The following is a 26,007-nucleotide window of genomic DNA, read 5'->3' on the forward strand; positions in this document are numbered from 1 at the left end:
CAGACTGGATGTCGCTCCATTTCCTCAAACTTAACCTATCCAAAACCAAGCTTCTGGTCTTCCCCCCACCCCGTGCCCCCCCCCATCCTCTCCATCGCTACTAACAACTCCACCATCTCTCCCACTTCTTCAGGACTTCCCCCATCCTCCGCAACATCTCCAAGATACGCACATTCCTCACCCCAGACACCACCAAACAACTTGTACACTCCCTCATCATCTCACGTATGGACTACTGCAACTCCCTTCTCACTGGCCTACTAAAACAAACGCTATCCCCACTCCAGTCGATCCTAAACTGAGCAGCTAGACTCATCCACCTCACCAACCGCTCCACATCTGCCTCCCCCCTCTGCCAATCCCTTCATTGGCTCCCGATTGCCCAACGCATCAAATTCAAACTGCTAACTCTGACCTACAAAGCCATTCACAATGCCTCCCCGAACTACATAACTGACCTGATACCCAAATACTACTTTACCCGTGCCCTCCACTCCTCACAGGACCTCCTACACTCTAGCTCCCTGGTCTCCTCCTCCCACGCCCGATTGCAGGACTTCTCCAGGACTTCCCCCATCCTCTGGAACTCCCTACCCCAATCCATCAGACTGTCACCTACCCTCCTCACCTTCAGTCGCACCCTGAAAACCCTCCTCTTCAGGGAAGCCTACCCCAACCTCACCTAACACCCGACCTCACCTAACAACTAACCTCCTCCACTCCTCCCACCACTCCATCCCCCACAGCCATCTCCTCCTGTACCACCTTCCCCTCCCTCCTATATTGTAAGCTCGAAAAAGCAGGGCCCTCGAACCCCTCGTGTATTGTATTGTTACTGTCTTGTCTCATGTTCTGTCCCCCTTGCTACTGTACAACGCTGAGCATACCCTGTGGCGCTATATAAATACTGTATAATAATAATAATAAATCACCTGTGCTGTCATGCATTATCTTAGTCTGTGACAGACCAAGCACTGTCTGCTCCTGCAATGTCTCTAGCAAGAAGGTTATTATCAGACTAGTGTTTGGAGCTCTTACCTTCAGCGTCTCATAGTGCTGTGTTTTGGGGCTTGTTTAAATTCCTATATTCTTTATTTTTCACCCTTGACTCATTCTTTAATACCCCGTAGCCCTTGCTTCTGTTGTCCCTGAATATTTTCATACAGCAGCTCAGCCACAAGCTGTTCTAACTTCTGAGCCTGTCCCAACATGCTTGTCTGTCTTTTGGCCAGATAAAAAAACTAATAACTTAGAGTGAACCGTATGATGTGTCTGTACTGCAATGGGAAAGTTGAGTAATGGATATCCTGGGTTGCACCTTATTGCATCAATTGGAGAGTACCTACTAAAAATGCTTGTATACTTTGTGGGTATCCTTTTAACATATGTTTATTTGTTTCAGGTTGCTAAAATGACCTGGGTTATACTAGATACAATTACTTATATTCCTGTTTGTAAATGTCACACAGGCCATCCAGATGACTGAATTGTATTAGGACGTGTCATTATAGCCTTGCAGCAAGAGACAGGGGGAGATGCAGGTGTCAGTGCTCATCAAGACTTTGCTGGATGCTTCATACAGGAAAAACTGGACAGCATCAGAGGACTGTTCACCATTGTGCAAGGTCTTGCAAAGCTGAATCACGAATTACATTTATCCACAAATTTGAATGATAGTTACATAGCTGAATAATGAATGGTTCATCTGGGTCATACCGCAGGAGTCCAGAAGTACTAAACCTAAGAGTGCTGAGCCAGTTGTCAATGCAGACTCTCTGGAGTGTGATACCTAAGGTGTCGGCCTGAAAGATTCATCTCTTCCTAGTATGTGGCAGGTTTGCTTTCCAAAGGCAGGTGTGGTTTCAAGCCGCATCTGTAGCTTGCATCGCCTAAAAGGAAAAAAAAGTTCAAGAAGAGCACAGTTTGTAAACATTTTTTTAAATGTGAAAAATGAAACATTTTCCAGGGTGTATTGAACTGTATAACAAGGGGGTACTGTTTGAGACTGGCAGACAGAAAGGTCAGTTATGACCTTAGAAAGTGCAATTTGATAAACTAAGTTGATGTAACCAAATAGAAACATATCTTGGATATGTACAGATCTATGTTCTAAGACAATGTTATGAAATTGTCCATTGTCATGTCTTGTTGATTTGGTCCTTGCATTGTTTACCTGTCTTGCATGTAGGTGCAGTGAATGCCTTTGCCTCTGGAGCCCCCTTCAGCTGCACCTTGTTTCCCCTCTGCTTTTGCACAGATTAATGCTCTTTCTCCAGTTTTTTTGGATGTCTTCCACCCCTGGACACTGTGCTCCATCCAGCCCGTGTGTCGTGTTGGTCTCTGGAGTTTTGCCCCATACAGACCACCACTCATTTTCCTGCTCTCCTATTTACATAGGAGGTCTGAAGCTAGAATTACTGCCTAAGACTTGACATTTTTGGTGATACCTCACATGTGTGAGTTGATCGCTGCTTGCTTGCATTTGCGTGTGAGCGCGGTGGGGAGGGCACTTTCAACATTTGTTTTTACACTATTGCTTTACATTTTGCTTTTTGACCACTTTTTTTGTTGTCACAAGGAATGTAAACATCCCCTATGACAGCAATAGGCATGTGACAGGTTCTCTTTCTGGAGAGATCTGGGGTCAATAAGATCCCAATTCCCTCCTCTGCCCTTAATAGCATTTAATCACACCAAGATTGATGTGATGAAATGCTTTTCTTTTTTAATAATGGTGTCATTTATATCTGGGTAAACCAGAAGTGATGTAAGGTCATCGTTTCTGGGTTCCCTATATTATAGAGCCGAACAGAGTGGTTCCGCTCTTTGTTTGGCTCTATGATCAGCCAGCGGAAGTGCTAGTTAGCTGCTCCAATCGCTATTACAAGAGAGTCGACCATCGGCTCTAAAAAAACAGTACCAGGATGATGCCTGCAGCTGCAAGCATCATCCCAGTAAAACCACTTGAAGACCAGCAAAATACGGGTACGTCGCCGGTCGTCAAGTTACTCACAGAGGTTCTAATATTTTGCACTTTGCTAAAAATGTAATTTTACTGCTATCTCTGTGTTAACAACAGAACTTTTCCATCACACCCTTTTTCTCTGACTGCCTGTTTTTGCACTACAATTCAAAGAAGTGTATTTTTTCCCAAAAAAATAGCGTTTGAAAAACTGCTGCACAAAACCATGTGATATAAAAACTTGCAACACCCACCAATTTATTCTTTAGGGCCTCTGCTTTAAAATATATAATGTGTGGCGATTCTAAGAAGTTTTCTAGCAAAAAATACAGATTTTGTCTATTTAAATAAAAACGGCAGAAAAGGCTTGGTCTTCAAGTGGTTAGTAACTATCTTTCACCTTCTGTTCTTGATCCCAGTTCCCAATATGTTTTGTTCTTGTGTCAGAGCATAAGGGGTCAGGCGACCTCCGGCTGGGGTCACAGGCAACAATAAAAACGTGTATACACAAATCAACGCACAGTTTATCCTTCAGTCATCATATGCTTTCACCAGATTCTTCCACTGAGCCCCCGGTCACATCAAAACCGATTTTGAAACCTTGCGGCTACAGTGAAGTTGAGCGCTTTCAAAATTGGGTGACCTTCCGATTTCAGTTGCGATTTGCAATACATCTGACACAGATGTCTATGCAAATCACAGCAAAAGTAGTGCATGCACTACTTCAGAAATCAGGGCGGCTCCGACCAAGTTGGAACCGCACTGATAAAAATAATACCGGACAATAGGGTGCGATTTGGCATACAATTTGCAAGTCGCGGGGCTTTCAAATTGAATTGCTAATTTGCACCCGATGTGACTGGGGTGTTAAGCATGCGTTGTATACAATTCAATATTCTCTCATCTACTCCACTGCTCCAACTCTCCCAAAAATCAAAATAAACTAATATAGTGTAGTAAGTTCTAATAAACCCAATAATGTGATACACCCGTGTGCTTACTACACAAAAAAATGTGCTCAAAATTTATGAATCACTCCGTGGCTGATATCCACCACTATCCACAATAAATACTCGTACCCTTAAGGAGTAAATTCTGTGCGTTTAACCTATATAACTCTCTTCATCAATACATCCCAAACTCTTGATAGATGTGTACAGTGCACCATCCACCTCCAGTGGTGCACATGATCCTCCCTTCCCCTTTCAGCATGCGCCTTACCCTGCATGAATCGATATGTGCCTTTGAACCCTTAGTTAAATCTCCACTTTCACCTCTTCTGAGCGATTCTTCATATCTTCCCGATCAACATATAAAATCAAATACACAAGCCAATAGCGCAGCAGTAATTGAAAAATGAAGTTTGTTGTTAAAATTGTGCATATATGGAGAAAGAGTACAAACAACCTATTCCAAAATGGCCGACGCGGCAGTTCTAGTTTATATCTGATGTTACTTACGCTGACGGGTTTCGTCATCAAATTGACTTCCTCATAGGTGATGAGTACATTAATTTGCGAAGTGAGCAAATCAGAGGAAGTCATCAAATTTATTTATGTGACTAATACATTTGGGTTATTTATTAAAACTGCTTGGTGCAAAATCTGATGCAGGTGTGCACAGAAGCAGCTTCCAGGTTTTATTGTCAAAGCTTAAAAGAAGTATGGGATTGTTTTTTTTAATTATACGTACCTAGGTTGATGCAGCATTAATCTGATGCTGCATCTGTTCCTCACCGATTCTAGGGGTAAGATCTGAGCGATCAAACACCGCTGAGTGCTCAGTTCTCCCTGCAGCTCTGAGCAGAGTGATTGTCAGTCTCCGATTCGCTGCTCTGCCCCCCCATGCTCACTAGAGTGCTGGGCTGTGGAGGGGTCGGGCGCTTCCGGCTCAGGCTTTCATTGGCTCTCTGAGAGGCTGAGCCAGGTGTTGGTTCAGGATCTTTGACCCGTCTGGACTTGCTGAATGAGGTCAGCCGACGGTGGACTTTAGCCCACTGTCAGCTGAAAACAGGTCACAAGAGTTCAGTTCGTTCTGCACAGAATTATAGCCAAACAAGCTTTGTAGGGTGTTGGTGGGTGGAGGGGGGGCGAAGAATGGACACACAGTCCACTCTCCTCCCTTTCTTGCTGTGACCCGGAAAGGGACGTGTATGACATCACTTCTGGGTCACCCCATCACTTTCCCTGGCTAGAATAGCCAGGAAGGAATGTATTGCAATGTGATCTGCATTACAGTACATTCAGTGGAGTGCAGAGGAGAACTGCAGGGTCTTTTAGACCCTGCATGTCTCATTAAAGAGAACCTGTCTGCTAACAATCATCACATAGGGGACACAAAGTCCCCTATGTGATGAAAAAAAAAAGTTAAGCAAAAAATATTTTTTTTTATTGCAAAAAAATAAGGTTACACCCAAGCACATACCCCCCCCCCCCCCCCGAAAAATGTTGAGCCCCCCTCCCACCCCTACATATAAACACGTACGATAATAAATGCACACAGCCGGGGCACCTGCATGTGAAAACATCGATTGAGATACACGTTACGTGCATGCCGTAGTGAGAACAATAGTTGTAGCACAAGACCTCCTCCGTAACACTAAACTGATGACCTGTAGGGGCTTTTGAAGTGTTGCCTATAGAAAATATCGAGTACTGAAGTTTGTCGCCAGTTCACAGGCACACACAAATTTAAGGTTTGGCATATCGGCTATCTGTTTACTCGGTGCAACCTCATCTTTTGAAAAGAAAATAGCAGCTGACAAGAGCAGACCTGCCATAAAGTGGTATAATACAAATCCAATGCGGAGTAATAATCCCTAAATTAGTGAATGTAAATAGTATTTATTTAGATCACATAGATCATGGAAATGTTGACATTGTATCATGGTGAACATGGTGAAAACTGTTCACTATGATATAATGTCAACCTTTCCATGATCTATGTGATCTAAATAAATACTATTTGCATTCACTAATTTAGTGATTATTACTCCGCATTGGATTTGTAATATACCACTTTATGGCAGGTCTGCTCTTGTCAGCTGCTAATTTCTTTTCATATGTTATTTGATTTAAAAATCCACACCTTATACATTGGGTGAGTCGGGGAATATTTATGATATCGTGATTACACCTAATTCTAATGGCATTTTTTTTTCATACAGTGGGGCAAAAAAGTATTTAGTCAGCCACCAATTGTGCAAGTTCTCCCACTTAAAAAGATAAGAGAGGCCTGTAATTGTTATCATAGATAGACCTCAACTATGAGAGACAAAATGAGAAAAAAATCCAGACAATCACATTGGCTGATTTGGAAAGAATTTATTTGCAAATTATGGTGGAAAATAAGTATTTGGTCAATATCAAAAGTTCATCTCAATACTTTGTTATATATCCTTTGTTGGCAATGACAGAGGTCAAACGTTTCCTGTAAGTCTTCACAAGGTTGGCACACACTGTTGCTGGTATGTTGGCCCATTCCTCCATGGAGATCTCCTCTAGAGCAATGATGTTTTGGGGCTGTCGCTGGGCAACACAGACTTCCAACTCCCTCCAAAGGTTTTCTATGGGGTTGAGATCTGGAGACTGGCTAGGCCACTCCAGGACCTTGAAATGCTTCTTACGAAGCCACTCCTTCGTTACCTGGGCGGTATGTTTGGGATCATTGTCATGTTGGAAGACCCAGCCACGTTTCATCTTCAATGCCCTTGCTGATGGAAGGAGGTTTGCACTCAAAATCTCACGATACATGGCCCCATTCATTCTGTCCTGTACATGGATCAGTCGTCCTGGTCCCTTTGCGGAGAAACAGCCCCAAAGCATGATGTTGCCACCCCCATGCTTCACAGTAGGTATGGTGTTCTTTGGATGCAACTCAGCATTCTCTCTCCTCCAAATACGACGAGTTGTGTTTCTACCAAACCGTTCTATTTTGGTTTCATCTGACCATATGACATTCTCCCAATCCTCTTCTGGATCATCCAAATGCTCTCTAGCAAACTTCAGACGGGCCCGGACATGTACTGGCTTAAGCAGGGGGACACGTTTGGTACTGCAGGATCTGAGTCCCTGGCGGTGTAGTGTGTTACTGATGGTAGCCTTTGTTACGTTGTTCCCAGCTCTCTGCAGGTCATTCACTAGGTCCCCCCGTGTGGTCCTGGGATTTTTGCTCACCGTTCTTGTGATCATTTTGACCCCACGGGGTGAGATCTTGCGTGGAGCCCCAGATCGAGGGAGAGAATCAGTGGTCTTGTATGTCTTCCATTTTCTAATTATTGCTCCCACAGTTGATTTGTTCACACCAAGCTGCTTGCCTATTGCAGATTCAGTCTTCCCAGCCTGGTGCAGGTCTACAATTTTGTTTCTGGTGTCCTTCGACAGCTCTTTGATCTTCACCATAGTGGAGTTTGGAGTGTGACTGTTTGAGGTTGTGGACAGGTGTCTTTTATACTGATAACAAGTTCAAACAGGTGCCATTGATACAGGTAATGAGTGCAGGACAGAGGAGCCTCTTAACCCCTTCACGCCTAAGGGTAAAACAAATCTAAATGCCTAAGCACAATTCTGCAACGTTGACGTGTTAGTAAAACCGTACATATCATCACAACTACTTTGTACATCCAGGTGGATTATACCTTGTTTTTTTCAGGACAAATTGGGCTTTCATTTGGTGGTAAATGGTAATGGATAGCTCCTAATTTTTTTTTTATTATTAAAGGAAAACTGGGCCAAAATAGTAAAAAAAATCATTTTTTTAAATTTAACTGTGTGTTTCTTGTTACTACCATAACCTACCACCAAAGAACAACCCAAAATACATTCTCCAGTTCTTGATGATCGCAGCGATACCATATATGTGTATGTTATTTGTTGTTTGTACCCGTAAAACAGTCCAGAAACAACAGTGCGCATTTTGTTTTTGTCTTTTTTTTTATTTTTTTTTTACATAAAACACACTGTCACTGACATTAACACTAACTGACACTGATACCAATTTTTTTTAAATCCTGACCTTTGACCCTGACCTTTGCCCTTGACCCTGACCTTTGACCCTGACCTTGACCCAAATACTAACCCTGGTACTGAACTAGATCAAACCTTGATCTAGGTATTTGTCTTTATTTTTTATTTTATTTTTTAATATTTATTTATCTTTTTTTTTTTACAAACAATGTATCTCTCTTCTCCATTCATAGAGAGAGAGAAAACAAGGGGGCCGGACTGCACAGTGATTGATCACTGTAATAGCCAATCAGAGGCTATCACAGCGATCACGTGACCCGGAATCGGGAGTCCCGGGTCCCGATCGTTAGAACGGGACCCGGGGCTCTCAGTGACACCGCGGTCTTGGTGCTGGGAGCGCGCCGAGCGGCGCGCTCCCAGCACAAAGACAGGTACGCAAATATGCGGCCCCACGGAAAAAAGCCCAGGTCCGTGAGGCCGCATATTTGTGTTACGTCGGCGTCAAGGGGTTAAAGAAGAGGGTACAGGTCTGTGAGAGCCAGAAATCTTGCTTGTTTGTAGGTGACCAAATACTTGTTTTCCACCATAATTTGCAAATAAATTCTTTCCAAATCAGCCAATGTGATTGTCTGGATTTTGTTTCTCATTTTGTCTCTCATAGTTGAGGTCTACCTATGATGCCAATTACAGGCCTCTCTCATCTTTTTAAGTGGGAGAACTTGTACAATTGGTGGCTGACTAAATACTTTTTTGCCCCACTGTATATCAACCTTGTGTTTTACATATTATCAAAAATTTGGGTAATGTATTGCGTTTGTTTGCCCTAAAATTAACTTCAGTGTGTTTTTTACTGAAATTTTGCGTTTCTTAGACATTTGCTGTATTATCGTGTGACATAAAAAATTGGAACTACTGCTATATTATTCTCTCTAGGGTCTCTGTGGTCAGACAATATATAATGTTTGGGGGTTTTGTGCCATATTCAGGCCTAAAATAATTTTCTTAAATGTGTGGAAAAAAAAAGGCAAAAACGGCTCTGGCAACAAAAGGGTTAATTGAACAAGCTGAAGTTAGAAGCTGATTGGCTACCATGCACAGCTGCACCTGATTCTGAGTGAAGATTTGTGCAGTTTACATCCTGATTTTCTCATGTCTTCCTTCTTAACCCCTGGTTCACAGGGGCACGTTTTGCACGGGCAAGAGAGCCCATTGATTTGGGGAGACATCCCTGCACTTCTTTGGAAACCACAGCCCACATGGGAACCTCAGTTCCCAGTGCGGTTACGATTTCTAGTACGGGCGGCGTGCCATTAGAATTAATGGCACCTGCCTGCGGGTCCGCATTCTTCTGTGCGGGTGATGCGGCTGCATGGATTTTTTGTGCGGATCCACAGCGGCACCACCCACACATATGTGAACCAAGGCTTACAATTGTCTGCTCATCTTTATCTGCCATCAATGTTTTACCTCATTTTGCCTGGTGATTGCAGAACAAATATTTGACAAGCTCTGGACACAGTATATAGACAGTGAAGTGAGCCACTTAATATACTAAAAAGGATAGGATAGGAAAATATTGCCAGTCCTTGTCTTGGTGTGAGAGTGAACATTTTTCCTTCCCGTTGAGCATGGTTTGCCCGAGCAATGTAGCGTGTCTCTAAGGGCAGAAAATATTGAACTATAACCAGGCTTGGGAGTGCTGAATTCTTGTACAAAGCTTGGTTCCTAAAAGGACAGTGGTTTTCTATCTTTCTCTGTTCTACGAGACAGTAACACAGACAAAGTGTCTTTTATCTGAACATTGAAGAATGCTTACACTGCATGTTGACAGTCTTGATCTACTGACATTAGAGTAAGGTATTCGTTATTAATGTAAGGCCTCAGTATGCTTTTCAATTCTGTTTCATAGTTTTAAAAACAAAATGTGCCATAGAACAGTTATGTGTTCAGTGCAGAGTGCACCTAGGGAGTAGAACAAAATCCTTTGTTTCATTACCACATTAGAGATAAGTGAATGGATCTGCAAATCTGCTGTTTTCTAGCCAATCACAATTTTATGCGTGAACACGTGGTCACACCACTCTAGCTCTTCATATGTTATAAATGAATGCTGTTTGGATTTGAGTGCAGCACATTTTTCAGTTCTGTTGCATAGAGGACGGGTCATTAACCAGACCTGCTGCTGTAGCTCTCCCCTTGTGTTTCAGTTAACCCCATATTGGCATTGTATGTCCATTAAAATATGCTATGTGCATGTAAGTATTTACACCAATTCACGTTGAACAGAGAGGTGTTACTTTGATACAGTTGGCCAGCTTAAATATATAATGTAGTATATGCAAACCAAGAATCTCTGTTTTTATGCAGACTTTACTAGCAAGGATACAAAGCTGCGAGCAGAGGGTTAAACGAGAATATTAAAGGAGAAGTATAGCCAAAGATTTTTTTAGCTATACTTCTCCTATGGATCACAGTAGTGCAGTTCGTTCTTCTCTCCTGTGACCCATTTTCAGCCAACAGTGGGCTAAAGTCCGCTCTCGGCTGCTGTCACTGAGCCAGTCCAGGCTCTGAAAAGATCCTGACCGTATGGTCGGTATTCACATAGCAGCCTGGACCGGCTTCTGGCTCAGACTCTCAGTGATCCACCGAGAGCCTAAGCCAGCCGCTCCTGCACCCTTCACAGCCCAGAGCTCCAGTTTGTGCTGAAGGGGCAGATCAGAGAGCAGGAGACTGACAGTCACTGCTCTTTCAGAGAGCAGGGGGAGAATTGAGCGATCAGCGGTGTTTGGTCACTCAGTTCTCACTGCAGAGCCGGTAGGGGCAGATACAGCATCAAAACGTTGCTGCATCCACCTAGATCTTTCCATTTTTTTTACATACATAACTTTTCCCCCAATCGTATTCTGGATGATCGGGTGATGTCATGGGGTCCATTTCCTCTTCTTGCTTTTGACAGTGGGTTGTCCCCTATGCTGCAAACAACCATGCTCATCTCTTATGAACCTCCTCCATTTTCATAATGCTACCCTAGGTAGTGCGTCCATGACATGTTTAAAGTTGTATTAAACCCAAAGGCAAACATTTATTATATTGCAGCTCACTAATTCTTGGATCTGATGGCGGCATTAGTTGTCTGTTTAGGCTTTCTTTTATTTTTGTCTGATGGTGTCGCCAGTAAGTCTGCTGTTTTCAACAGAGCAAGCTCTCCTGCAGTTTATGTATCAGTTTACAGGATTGAGACAAACCATTTACCACTGACAGGGGTGCTTACACTGGTCAGCTTTTATATATTCATGTAAAACCTTTATCACAAAAAGCAAAAAATACTGTTGCTGTAACTGCTTGTGCAACTGTGGTGAGAGCTGGAGTTTGGTTTCAATTTGTTAGTGCATGTAAATCTGCTAGGTCATTTTACACCCCCTCCCCAGATTAACAATCCTGTTTTCTGCTGTGCCCCTGTGCTCCTTCTTGCAGAGTGGGTGCATGCCAATACAAAGGAAAAAACAAATGCATCCATGACATCTAAGGATTGGTAGGCTGCAATATATAAAATGTTTTGTTTTGGGTTCTGTACTGCTTTAAATTGCAGGAATGATTTTGACATTTGTGCAAGTAATGTTTTGTAAATGGACCCCTATGTGTTGTTCAACCCAGGAAGCATTAGGCTAGTTCAGTGGTGGGCAACCTTTTTTTTCAACTGAGTAAAATCTCGCCAAAACCACGATTGAAATTTATTTTGAGAGCCACATTTTTAAAACTGAAAATACATCTCCCATATAGTAATTCATCCCCCATATAGTAATTCATCCCCCATAGAGTAATTCATCCCCCATAGAGTAATTCATCCCCCATAGTAATTCATCCCCCATATAGCAATTCATCCCCCATAGTAATTCATCCCCCATATAGTAATTCATCCCCCATATAGTAATTCATCCCCCATAGTAATTCATCCCCCATATTAATTCATCCCCCATAGTAATTCATCCCCCATATAGTAATTCATCCCCCATAGTAATTCATCCCCCCATAGTAATTCATCCCCCCATAGTAATTCATCCCCCATAGTAATTCATCCCCCATATAGTAATTCATCCCCCCCATAGTAATTCATCCCCCCATAGTAATTCATCCCCCATAGTAATTCATCCCCCATATAGTAATTCATCCCCCATAGTAATTCATCCCCCATAGTAATTCATCCCCCATATAGTAGTTCATCCCCCATATAGTAATTCATCCCCCCACATAGTAATTCATCCCCCATAGTAATTCATCCCCCATATAGTAATTCATCCCCCATATAGTAATTCATCCCCCATAGTAATTCATCCCCCCCATAGTAATTCATCTCCCATATAGTAATTCATCCCCCATATAGTAATTCATCCCCCATATAGTAATTCATCCCCCATATAGTAAGTCCCCCATATAGTAAGTCCCCCCCCATATAGTAAGTCCCCCATATAGTAATTCATCCCCCATATAGTAAGTCCCCCCCCATATAGTAAGTCCCCCATATAGTAATTCATCCCCCATATAGTAAGTCCCCCCTGTGTCAATTCACTTACCTTTGCTCCGCGCGTTCCTCTCGCCGTGCTTCCCGCGCCGTTCTGGTCTTCAGGGCGGACTGTGAGAGGAGAGGAGTTTGTGACGCTGCCCCGCCTACATCCTGGCTGCCCCGCCTACATCCTGACAGCTGCAGAGTCCTGACTTTTGGGGCGGCCGCCCGAGAGGAGGGAGGGGAGCGGGCGGCCGTCCGAGAGGAGGGAGGGGAGGTGAGGGGGCGGCCGCCCGGCACACGCCCGTCCGAGAGGAGGGAGGGGAGGGAGGGAGAGGAGGGAGAGGAGCGAGGGGAGGGATGGGAGGGAGGGGAGCGGGCGCCCGGCACACAGAAGAGCCGCATTTAAGCTTGTAAAGAGCCGCATGTGGCTCGCGAGCCGCGGCTTGCCGACCACTGGGCTAGTTAATTATTATATTTAATTAAATTGAAATTGAGGCTTAACATTGTAACATATGGCTACTCCCCACTAGTACCTAAAATGTTTTATATATATGTGTGTGTGTGTATATGAGGCAAAGTTACAATTGATAGGAAAACATAACATTCAGCAGATTTGTAGCTTGATTTGCTCTTCTCTGATACATGCAATGGGGTTTATTTACTAAAGGTGAAGAGTGCAAAATCAGGCTCACCTCTGCATAGAAACCAATCAGCTTCTAACCTCAGCTTGTTCAATTAGGCTTTGACAATAAAACCTGCATCTTTAGTAAATAGACCCCAGTATGTGGTTATATTCAAAGTAGCCTTTGAGTCTTTTTAGTTTAACATTTCATTAGTTAGCAGTCTAGAATTCCAGCTCTGTAGGTTATTGGCAGTCAAAAATATCACATACAATTGAATGACAGCTGGTGTCTATAATATGATTAAATAAAGTGGATGCTAATTTTTGTGTGAAAGTCAGATGTCAGGAAGAACTTTACATACAATCCAATGAGAGCACCAAACAAACATCCAAGAGTACAAGGTAATTTAATGATAAAATTGAATGATAGAAAATTAGCTTGGACTCTCAATATTTTCTAATCAATTTTATCATTAAATTACCTTGGACTCTTGGACATTTCTTTGGTGCTTTCATTGGATTGTATGTATGTGGATTACAAACTCTTGGTCCTTTCCCTATTCCTGAGGTTAGTCCCCCTTTTGTTGAGTGCTGCTGAACCAGAGTCAGTCACTCTGACAGTTTTAGTGACCCTTCGAAAATCTGAATCCAGTGCCCTGTTTCTTCTTGTGTTGGGAAGAAAATATCATTTTTCTAGCCAAAGGGAAATGCCATAAATGTGCTGCGCTGTTAGAAATAATGCATAGTGCATAATAGTGCAAATAATTCATTACAGTGATACAGTCCACAATAACTCAATAGTGACAAAAATAAATATATCAAAATATGTATAAATAATAAAGACCAACAACCAAGATGGTGTTGAAGAATCGTGCTCAATCCATGCATCAAATGACATGTGCTTGCAATCTTCACCGCCGTGCATGCCACTCAGAAAAATACAAGCCTCTTACCAGAAGCTGAGACCTCTGAATCAAGGTGCAACAGCACTTTGAGTGAAAACCCAATCTCAGATGAATGGATCAGAAGAGACTTAGTGGTGACGTCATTACGCCTGCTGGGGTGCTGGACGCTTTGTACCTGACATGCGTCTTATTTTTATCGCTTGTCAGTATATCTGGATTGAGCACGATTCTTCTACACCAGTGGTTCTCAACCTTACTAATGCCATGACCCTTTAATACAGTTCCTCATGTTGTGGTGACCCCCAACCATAAAATTATTTACCCAGTAATCATAATTCATGAGTGTCCTTTTACCTCCAATACTGCTGCTTTCAACACAGTAGCTGCTTGCTTTCAACACAGTAGCTGCTTTTAACAGAGTAGCTGCTTTCAAAACAGCAGCTGCTTTCAACACAGCAGCTGCTTTCTACACAGTAGCTGCTCTTTACACATCGGAAATATGTGTTTTCTGATGGTCTTAGGGGACCCCTGTGAAAGAGTCGTTCGACCCCCAAAGGGGTCGCGACCCACAGGTTGAGAACCACTGTTCTACACCATCTTGGTTGTTGGACTTTATTGTTTATACATATTTTTATGTATTTATTTTGATACTGTTGAGTTATTGTGGCCTGTATCAATGTTATGAATTATTTGCGCACCATTTGGAAGTATGTTTTTGCACTTTATTGAATTATTTCTAACAGCGCAACACATTTTGGTGATAAGATACAGTGAGTGCAGCTGTTAATTTTGATTGTTTATTTTGGTTGATTTTTTAATGAAATTTTGATTTACACATAGCGCAGGGTAGTATTTTTGCTTAATGCCATAAATGTACACTGGTGTCCTACAGGCCATGTCTATGGGTACAGCAGACCTTTCCATCACTGCTAACTAAAGGGAGCAGTAGGCTTTTCAACGAAAATCCAGTTTGAGCAATGGACTTTTCTTATATTTGGAATGTTTGGTCACCTTTGTATTTATAAATATCTTGAACACTGTAGATCAGGCAACCACCATTTTAAAGTGGTTGTAAACCCTTACATATACCTAGTGATGTGTTTGGTTTCAGGCGATACACAGTGACAAAAAAAATCCTCTTACATAAGCTGTACCTGATTCTCTGCAGCTGTCTGTTCCCCACATCCATTCAATGTGCAAAATTGACACAGGATCTCTCAGCTCTGGAAAACAGTGGGTGGGGATCTGCAGCTACACTCAGTAAGGAGAGCTCTGAGAGCTGATTGGAGGGAAGGGACACACCACCCTTCACAAAGCACACAGGAACAGAGTTGAGGCTATCTATCACAGGTTGTGCCCTCCCGTCACCATTTTTCTCTTGATGTCAGGAAAACTTTTCAGAAGTGATTAATGTTGATAGCTGAAGAATGAAGCAACAGAGAGAAATGACACTTAGTGCTCTGGATTGAGACACGTACACACTATAGAGGGATATGCTTTGTTCATATTTTATGTCAGGTTTACAACCACTTTAAGCTTCGTTCACATTATGTAGGTGTGGCAGACTGTGTGTTTGTTTCAGCATATAACCAATTGCCAATCCCCATATAGCAAATTTACTGCTACAGGGTGGCCGCTCGGTATCACGTGTATATATATATGTGATTCTGCATTTCCAGGTAGGGAGCGCATGCGCTGTCATACCCGTGCTGTCATTGGCTCCTGTAGATGTCAATCACTGGGTTCTGGCCAGGACAGCAGAGCAACTGACAGGAGAGAGATCTGTGAGTGTAAACAGAACTTGTTCTCTCTCCTGTCAACGGGGACTTGCTGGTTTTCATCTCTTTGCAAAGCACTTCCCCTAGTGAAAACACCACAAAGCACATAGTCAAGTCACTCCCTAACACACACTTAACCCTTTGATTGCCCCAGATCTTAACCCTTTCCTAGCCAGTGTCATTAGTACAGTGTCAGTGCTTTTTATTTGCACTGATCACTGTATTAGTGTCACTGGAGATGTCAGTGGCAGTTAGTCATTTCCCATCCAGTGTCCGTTAGTGTATAACATTTTATTTCTTAGTTGATAAGCTGAAAATAATACTGTTTACACAAATTTCAGTATTATTATTATTATAATACAGGATTTATATAGCGCCAACAGTTTGCACAGCGATTATCTGAATTGCACAGTATCTGAAATGTGCATACTTCTGGTAATTAAGTTGGCTTTAAACTTTACACCAGTGGATTTTTGAACGAAAATTCATACGCATATTTGTATGGACATGTGTATGAAAATTCTTTGTACATTAGATGGCTAGATAAATGTCATTCAATGTCATTCAATGTTAAAACTTAATTTGCTTTTAACATTCGATTTTGGAATTAATGTAATTTTCTTTATGAAAACCACATACACTTAAATATTAGTTTGTTTGAGGGAAATTTTCCATCTTGCTCCTTTGAATTTTCTTGACACTTTGGCTGAAAACAAATGACTGTCGATCTGACCTCCTCCTACTATTGATTAGAAAATTGAATAAATATTCATAAAATGAAAAATGTTGCTAAAAATTCTACTAGTGTATACCCAACTTTAAGTAAATGCTTGTTCCATCATTCTGCCATTTGTCATTTAGATGATCTGAGAGATCCTAAACTATTTGGCAACAAACAAATGTACACATTGAAGAAATATCTTGATGTCTGGCCCTCAAGCTAAGGCTTCATGCACACTAGTGTTTTTTTAAGCTCCTAGAAGCTGTTAATAGCATTATTTTCTGCTGCTAAATAGTGTTTTCCTATGTGTCCATGCACACTACTTTAGGTTATTATTGTTTTTTGAGCTTCAGCTTCCAGGAGCAGAAAAAAAATGTTTTGTAGAGTTTTTTGGAGTGTTTTTCCAGCAGAAAAAAATGCTAACTGGTACTAAACCGCTACTAACAGATTTTTTCGAGCATTTTAATTTTTTTTTTGCTACATGTACTGTAAAAATGCTAATAAAATTCTATTGCTCCTAAACGCTACTAAAAAATGCTTTTACCAGTGTTTTTTTATCCAGCTTTTTTTGAGCGTAGCCTCCCTGGCGGTATTCCCGAGTGTAGCTCGGGGTAAAGTTTCAGTACCACAAGCGGTAACCCCGAGCTACACTCGGGCTTACCCTGCTGCGCTGCTCCGGGATCTGTTTTTCACTTACGTTGTCCTGCGCTCCCGCGATGTCCCTCCTGCAGTGTCCCCTGTAATGTCCTCTGGCCGATGCCGGCATCTGTCTTCTGGGTTCCGTTCCCTGCGACGTCAGGACGTACGGGGGACGGAACGGCGGGAAATTTGAAAATGACAAAAAGTGACATTCACTAAATACACTAAAATCACATAGTAAAACATTACTGTAGCAAACCATTTCACATACATTTTGTCCCTAGTGCTTTGTCCTGTGCCCTGCCTGCATTTTTACTGTCCTTTATGCCTGGAAACTGAGAAATGTCCATGGCGTCCAAAAAGCGTCCCTTTAGGTCAAAAGCGGTTTTAGACCAGCTAGAGAACAGCGATAGTAAATCAGAACCACTTGCAGAATTGAGTGATAATGATTTGTGGGGAAATTCGTCATCAGACACTGAAAACGATTTTGCGACTTTGCTCAGTGATGTGAACTGAGCGCTAATGCAAATTTGGCGCTATATTTCAAATTTCAGTGTTTTTGGTTTGATTATATTATTGAATTAAATTTATTATTATTATATTATTTTTTATGATTATTTATTAAATTATAATTTATGATTTAGTGTTTCAAATTTTAACATACCCGGGATGTTTACTAGACTCTTGTTTGGACAGATTTCAGTGAGTTATTCCTAAAAATTACAGGCCTACAATAAAAAAAATACATATTTCCATGCAAAAGAATGTACCACTTTGAGCACAGAAATATGGACATAATCAGACCGCTAGGGAGGTTAAACAAATCGCTAGTGTGCATGGAACCTAAAGTAGCTGTGCCAGCCAGTGTGTGCCTGGGCTTTATTCTTGTGTATAGTAGGACAACTAATGTTTGATGTTAAACCATATAAATGCTGCGCTACATTCAAAATTAAAGTGAATGTGGAATCCAATAATATAAATCAATATAGTGACAATATTATGTAAATAAATATATAAGTGCTTAATGATAACAAAAATTATCACATCAAACACCCCAAAAAAATATAAAAACACAAACTAAAATCTATACGCATGTGCATAAATTACACATACATATAGTTATATCACACGTGCAAATGTGAAGTGAAATAATGGCTTATTAAACGCACAGAAAAACAAATCTATAAATGTTGAAGGTGAAAAAAATGTGAAGTGAAATAATTGCTTATTAAACGCACAGAAAGTCCAATTAAATGTTGAAGGTGAACAAAAATGATAACGGTGTTTCCAATAATACTGCAAAGTGACCACAGGTGAACCAAATCGTGCAGGTATCTGAGTGTAGATAGAGCTTGTGAATCCAACCACCTTCTGGATTAGCCTCTCACCTCATCCCTTCGACCCTTGCGGATCAAAGAGCAATAATGGATCCCTCTCACAGATCCTCCAGGCACCACAGCCTTCCAGAAACGCTTTTCAAATTTCAATAATCCCACTCAAGCTCTTCTCCAGGTATAGGTGAAACATCAATCCCTCAGAACAAAAAGAGGAATCATAGCAGCCAGTCCACATGAGACCCTCATGCTCTCAGATGAGGATAAATCTCATCTGAGAGCATGAGGGTCTCATGTGGACTGGCTGCTATGATTCCTCTTTTTGTTCTGAGGGATTGATGTTTCACCTATACCTGGAGAAGAGCTTGAGTGGGATTATTGAAATTTGAAAAGCGTTTCTGGAAGGCTGTGGTGCCTGGAGGATCTGTGAGAGGGATCCATTATTGCTCTTTGATCCGCAAGGGTCGAAGGGATGAGGTGAGAGGCTAATCCAGAAGGTGGTTGGATTCACAAGCTCTATCTACACTCAGATACCTGCACGATTTGGTTCACCTGTGGTCACTTTGCAGTATTATTGGAAACACCGTTATCATTTTTGTTCACCTTCAACATTTAATTGGACTTTCTGTGCGTTTAATAAGCAATTATTTCACTTCACATTTTTTTCACCTTCAACATTTATAGATTTGTTTTTCTGTGCGTTTAATAAGCCATTATTTCACTTCACATTTGCACGTGTGATATAACTATATGTATGTGTAATTTATGCACATGCGTATAGATTTTAGTTTGTGTTTTTATATTTTTTTGGGGTGTTTGATGTGATAATTTTTGTTATCATTAAGCACTTATATATTTATTTACATAATATTGTCACTATATTGATTTATATTATTGGATTCCACATTCACTTTAATTTTGAATGTAGCGCAGCATTTATATGGTTTATATTCACTTGATCACTGGTATATGATTTAATGCTAGCAGCTGTTTGGGGTTCATATATTTAATGTGTATTATTTAAAACACTATATTTGGAGCGCAGGAGGGTCACACCACTAATGTTTGATGTTATTATGTCTTTTGCAATCTTTTGCAATCCAACTTTGACTGTTACTATTTCCTTTGCCCCATTTCAGTGACTATTAAAATGAAATCATATTATCTCTCTTTACAGAGATGCTTCTTTTGGGAATTGCACATATAACCTTACCATCCTGGACTGTTTGCAGGGAATACGCAAGGTAACATTTTTGGTTATGTCCTTCATTTAAAGCTTGATTAGGCATAATTATTCTGCATCCACCACACAAGGAACTTCATTTTAAACAACAGTTTAATGTGTGGAGAACGCTAAGGCAGTGCTACATTTCTGGGTTAGATCCCTGGCATCAGTCAAATACACCTGGCCTGTGAAAAAGCCTAGAATGAGAGAACAACTGATGAATTTGAATCACTTATCCTGAACAAGTATGTAAATTATGTTTTGGTACTTTTCTTTGAATTTCTTGGTCTGCCATTCTTTTGGGTCACTGACTCAGAAGTCAGTATTGAAGTAGAACAACATATAATAACCTCCAGGTTTCTCTGATGACATTTTAAATTCTGGCAATGTGTTTAAAGCCTAAGGAACTTTACTCCCCCTCCCTCTGTTTTTTTCCCTCCCCTCTCTTTCCCACAGTGCTGTTCTCCACTCACATACATGCCCAGCAAATCCGAAAGGTTTCCTGCTGTGAGCATGCGGTCCACTGCCAGTCTGGGTACCATGCCTCCATCAGCCCTTCTGTCCTTTTAGGGCCAGTTTTGACTCTGGATGCATTCTGGATACGTTTTTGCTTACAGTTCACACCACACTGTGTTCTGGTGCAGTTTTAACACAGTTTGCTATGTTCCAGTATGGTAATGTGCAGAAAAAATGCAACACAGTCTACTTTTTTTTCTGCACCGAAAATGACTACACTTGTGTGAAATAGGGCCATTGAAATACATGGAAAACACTGTGCATGTATTTTTGATGCAGAAAAAAAATGCACTGGACTGCATCTAATGTGAACTAGCCCTTAGGGTTCAGGTAGTTGGCTCTGATGATGAGCCGGTATCTCCACCCACTGGCCGCTCTGTGTCCTTGCTCCTGCAGCCTCCTGGAATATATGAGGGGCATATCCTAGGGGGCTGTGAGAGCAGGGGCACATCATTATTGTCTAGACAGCGGGGAAAGCCGGACTAATAAAAATGTTTACATGTAAACAACCTCTCCAAAAATATCACTTTTTGAACTTGCTGAAGATTGCAGAGAGAAATAGATTTAGAACATTTTTGGAAGGTCCACTTTAAGCAGGGAAAGATTAAAAGAGGGCAAGATGCAAAATTTAAACCAAAGCTCAAAATTTAAGTCAGAGCTGTGCCACTGTCTTTGCCCACCCCATCCCCACCCCCACCCATGTTGCAGTGTGGGACTCAGCGCAGTACATTGAATGATGTAAGTGGATGTGGCAAAGCTTCAACATAACGGATCAAATTTCAGCAAGATCATAGGAATAGTTGTTTTCAAAACTGAATCACCTTTTATTACCAGTATTTATGTTATGGAAGGAACGTAAAGTATCTGAATAAAACTTACAGATATGGGGAGTAAAAAATTCCAAATTCTTGTACAGGACTCTAAGCGCTGTCCTGAACATGGCTATACAAATGATAATAAAGCAAAACCAGACAAATCAATTCTAACATTTTAACTTTGGAATCATACTTTTTATTGATATTAGTAGCAAAGTGTAACACAGTCGAATTCACTTCTAAACGTATCTGACCGCTTCCTGAAGTCTGCCCTAAAGCGTATTTAAATCCCTAAACAAACATTAATATACTAGAAAGCTACAATTTCTGGGAAAATTGTGTGAAGTGTTCTTGCCTCCACCAGTAGTCTACAACTGGAGTGGGCGGAGTAACTGGGTGGAATGGCTTGTCACTCTGCTGCCTGCTCACACACCTGGGTTCCTATGGCAACTCACTCTACAGCAAGGGCAGAGAAGAGCGGTTAAAAACAAACTGCTCCAACTTGCTCACTTCACTGGCAGTTGCCATCTTCAAATGGTTGTAGTTTAAAAATTATAAATCCTACACCGAAGAGCTTTATAAGAATCACAATACCCAGACCTACATTTTGATGCATAGTATGTCTCTGAAATATTAAAAATGAAGGCACAGTCGCAGTTTAGAAATTGCCCTTCAATGTTGAGGTGGCTAAAGTGGAGTTTCAGTGAATGTCAATGGGCGGCATGAGTTGCAAACAAATGGTCATATTGTGAAAACTATCAGAACTATGGCTTAGCCGTGGACATTTTTAGTGGTAGCAGGGATAGCTGAATGTTTTGATATAAGATTTGTGTAGGTGGGCTTGAAAATGAGGGAGTGATGGCAGTTTAGAAATCATGTCCTGATTTTTCAGCTCACACTCTAGCTTTTGCCAGCTCCAACTCTAGTTTTAAACCTTCCGCCATTCATTCCTATGGGACCAATTTCATCACAAAAACGCAGATATTTCGTGAACCATTCGGCGAAACGTTCCACAAAGTAATAGCACACCAATCGGGAACAATCCGCACGTTTCGGTATATTACTGTCTATGTAGTGTAAAAGTGGGAGGAGTTAGGGTGGTAAATTTGGCTATAATAATAAGAATATATATGTGAGATAACAGTAAGTGGTCTTGCCATGCAAGAACACTTAATTACAACTTACCAGTCCTTAGATATGGTGGCCCAGCACTTTCTAGGTTGAATGACACATAGGGGTCATTTTCTAAAACATTTGTTGCACAAATGTTGGAAGCATTCCTGCAAGTTAAAGCAGTATTAAATACAAAATTAATCAATTGCACGTTACAATCCTTAGATTTGGTGGCTGCATTTAGTTTTAATTTGTCCAACATGGGTAAAAAGGTTGTATATTGCCAATTACCCAACCATGCTGACAAACTCATATAAGCATGCCGGTCATCTAACAATCAAGCAATATTGTTCTTGCAAAGTTTTGTCAGGATAGGCAATGTGATGGAATAATGTGTGTTTTGCCACCATGTTGCAGCTGAACTAGTGATTTTATTGTGGATTATGGCTTTAGGATTGTTTGCTTAGTAACTGAGTGTGCCAAACACTACGAGAGTGTAGGATCCAGTCTCACACTTATAACCTGGCTAATGCATGGACAAGCTGGGTGCTAAAGTGATAGGACAAATGTTTATGAACATGTAAACATATACATCAGCAGCACACATCTTTCACTATAAGCAAATTGTTTGATATGAAAGTCGCCATACAGACAAATGCAATGTTATGGGGGCAGCAGGTTCTTTTTCATGAAGGCAGCTGTGTCCCAAAAAAAGTCTGAGATAACACACCCACCAATGAATGACAGTCCAACGTTTCAACACCAACAAATTGTTATTGTGGAGACATGGGGTTGTTTTACTGACACAGGAGAGTGCAAAATCTGGTACAGTTGTGTATGGTAGTAGCCGATCAGCTTCTAACTTCAGCTTCTGCAAAAAGCTTTAACAAAAAAAAATGAAATCTGATTGGTATCTATACAGAACTGCACTATATTTTATACTCTCCAAAAATAATTTTTTTGAGGCTCCCACATATGCAAAAGTATGAACGTAAAAGCACACGTTGGGGGCGCCTACACATGAGAATGTCGATTGCGATACAAATGTTATATATCGCCACGCACACCGGCGCGGGCAATATTTCAAGCACCAGACCTCCTCCATAATGCCAAGCTAATGACCTATAGGAGGCTTTTAAAGTGTCGCCTATGGAAAATATAGGGTACTGAAGTTTGTCGTCATTACACGGGCACACGCAGATTGAAGGTTTGATATGTTGGGTATCTATTTACTCAGTACAACCTCTTTTATATTTTACCAAAAAATGTGGTAATTTATTGCGTTTGTTTGCCCTAAAATTAACTTTAGTGTATTTTTTTACTGAAATTTTGAAACCTTTGCAGCAATATTGTGTGACAGAATATTGCAACTACTACTATTCTATTCTCCCGGGTGTCTGATTTCAGTAAATATATAGTGTTTTGGAGGTTTATGCAATCTTCAGGCCTAAAATAATTCTTTAAACATGTAAAAACGGCTCTGGCAGTGAAATGGTTAAATTCTGTGGATTATATGAGGACTTTTTCGAGTACCAAGCAGATGGGGCTGACAGGAACCCAACTGTGAGACCGTCACCTGCTACATGATGGTAACAGCCAGAAAGAAGAGCTAAGCTCATTTGTTTGGTCAGAAGGTAAAAGTGTTGCACATAAGAACTACTTGAACTTGTCACATGTATCAGAAATACAAACGAAACCTTTACATGGCTTTCATGACTTTGGCGCACAATTCCTTTATTGAATCACCCCCATAAAGTCTTCAGAAATAGGCAAAATATATTTACAAAGTTGATTTTACTGAACCATTTCACTCATTTTTATGGATATTTTTATTTAATTGCCTGGAGCCACTCTATAAAGTAATGAAACTGCCAAAAAAGTTGAAAAGTAGCTGGTTGTCCTAGGTTGCAAATATTATTACTAACAAATATTATGCTATTTAATATATTCTGTTATGATTTGCTTGCATATCACATAACTTTTATGTCTCAGTACATGATCTAATATATATCTAACGCATGTATCAGGCTGTTACCATCTCTAAGGTACTGATTGCCACCCAGTGGACAGAAGTGTTACTGTAAATTGACTTTTTTTGTTCTCTCAATTTGTTTTTAGTGCAGATTAGTTTTGACTTTTCTTTGCTAATATGATTGCTACCAAGTCAGCAACTCCAAATATTAAAGCAGAACCTCACCTAAAATGGGAAGTTCTGCTTTTCCTTCCCCTTCCCCTCCTCTACCACTTTTGGAGGGCTTTTTTTTGACAGGTACCTACTCCCAATTCCACTCTTCTCACCTAGGCCCCCTCCCTTGCCTGCAGCCTCCTGGCACACATCGCAAGCCCCAGGAGGCTGTGGGACCAGTCCGAATTCGCAGCATGTCTTGCACATGCACAGTGGAGAGCTGGCTGTGAATCAGCAGGAAGTCACAACTGACTTCTCACAAGCAGGATGGCAGCACCAGGGCCTGAAGATCGGTGAAAGACTGGCCAGGGTGATGACAGTGCGGGACTCCTAGACCGGTAAGTGTCTGTTTATTAAAAGTCAGCAGCTGCAGTATTTGTAGCTGCTGACTTTTAATTTATTTTTTATTTTTTTTTACTAAAGACTCTAGCACATCTTTAAGGCCGTAACAGCCAGACAGCTGGAATTTTTTGGAGATCAGCAATGGCATTACCCTCTTTTCTCTCAGGATGGACCTACTCTAAAGGATAAGTTCACCTTTCATAACATCTTACACCCATATTCAGGGTGTAGGATGTTATGAATGTACCGGCCCCCATTCCCCCCTGTTCCCCAAATTTTCTCTCCCCCTAGCTGTCAAAATTTTCAATAAAATGTGGCCGTGCAGGGCTTTGTTCACCTGGCTGTGGCACTCATTCACAGTCCTCTGTGAATGAGAAAGCTACAAGTCCCGACAGTCTTAGCGGCTGTCGGCTTGTAGTTCTCATTGAACTACCACAGCACTGTGAGCATTGTGGTTGTTCAATGATTCTTCCTGTCAGTATATCTGTTCGCCTATATATCCCAAACAGACAAGCAGATATACTGATAGGTCTGCAGGAGACCTGCATGGCACCAGCGATATGCTGAACGCTGGTGCAATGCTTTACAGGCTCCCAAAACAAAAAATAATAAATGCACATTTTTTTTAACTGCAAAAGAATGTGCATTTATTATTTTTTGTCAAAAGGTGAACTTATACTTTAAATAATGATGCAGGTGGTTATTTCTTTAGAAAGTGTGGTCAATATTGACTTTGCTTGTAGACTTTTATGATTGATGCAAATGTGTCCATGCTGGCTATTCTAATTATAATTTAGTGCGGTGTTGGCATCTGTAAAAATTATTATAGCTTTTATGTGTCTGTGCCCCTACATAAGATGAGAGTCCTAACCTGCAATGCAGAATTAAAATCAGTATAAATTTCTGACCTGACACTAAAAATCTTTAACTATGTAGACATATCAGCATATTACAATATTTACATTTCAATTAAAAAATTAAGAGCAAATAAATAAATACATAAATCCTATTTAGCATCTTGTCATGGATATCATCTAATGTGTTTTTTTAAGTCTGATTACAATAAACATTGGAAAACTGATCTTTCATGGTTCTGCATGTGTTATCAAATGAATCCTAGAATCGCACATTGACATAACTATAATATATATAATGTATAGCTTGATGTTCATTTTTGGTTTCTATTTCAGGCACTTCATCTTGGGTTCTTTAATTTTGAAAACTTTGATGTGGATGAATATGAGCATTATGAGGTGAGTTAATCCTGTTATATCAAATTAGTGGCATAATCAGTGGAGCATATACATATAAAATATGACTGCATTTGGTAGACATTACAAGGCATAAAAGATCAGTTATCATGTGGGGCACTAAATGGCAAT

At 40.9% G+C, this 26,007-nt stretch overlaps 1 protein-coding gene across 3 annotated transcripts in view; it reads left to right on the forward strand.

Moving 5' to 3' along the window:
- Positions 1-26,007, forward strand: part of CDC14A (cell division cycle 14A) — a 162,566-nt gene that overhangs the window by 83,012 nt on the left and 53,547 nt on the right. For all 3 annotated transcript variants that reach the window (XM_089686579.1, XM_089686581.1, XM_089686580.1), the window contains 2 exons: positions 19,607-19,673; positions 25,816-25,878. In XM_089686579.1, coding sequence (XP_089542705.1) covers positions 19,607-19,673; positions 25,816-25,878 — 130 coding nt within the window. The remainder of the gene's footprint in view (positions 1-19,606; positions 19,674-25,815; positions 25,879-26,007) is intronic.

Source organism: Staurois parvus, unplaced genomic scaffold (genome assembly GCF_062004578.1).
Source record: "Staurois parvus isolate SC_StPar_1 unplaced genomic scaffold, SC_StPar_1.0 ptg000402l, whole genome shotgun sequence".
Lineage (NCBI taxonomy): Eukaryota > Metazoa > Chordata > Amphibia > Anura > Ranidae > Staurois > Staurois parvus.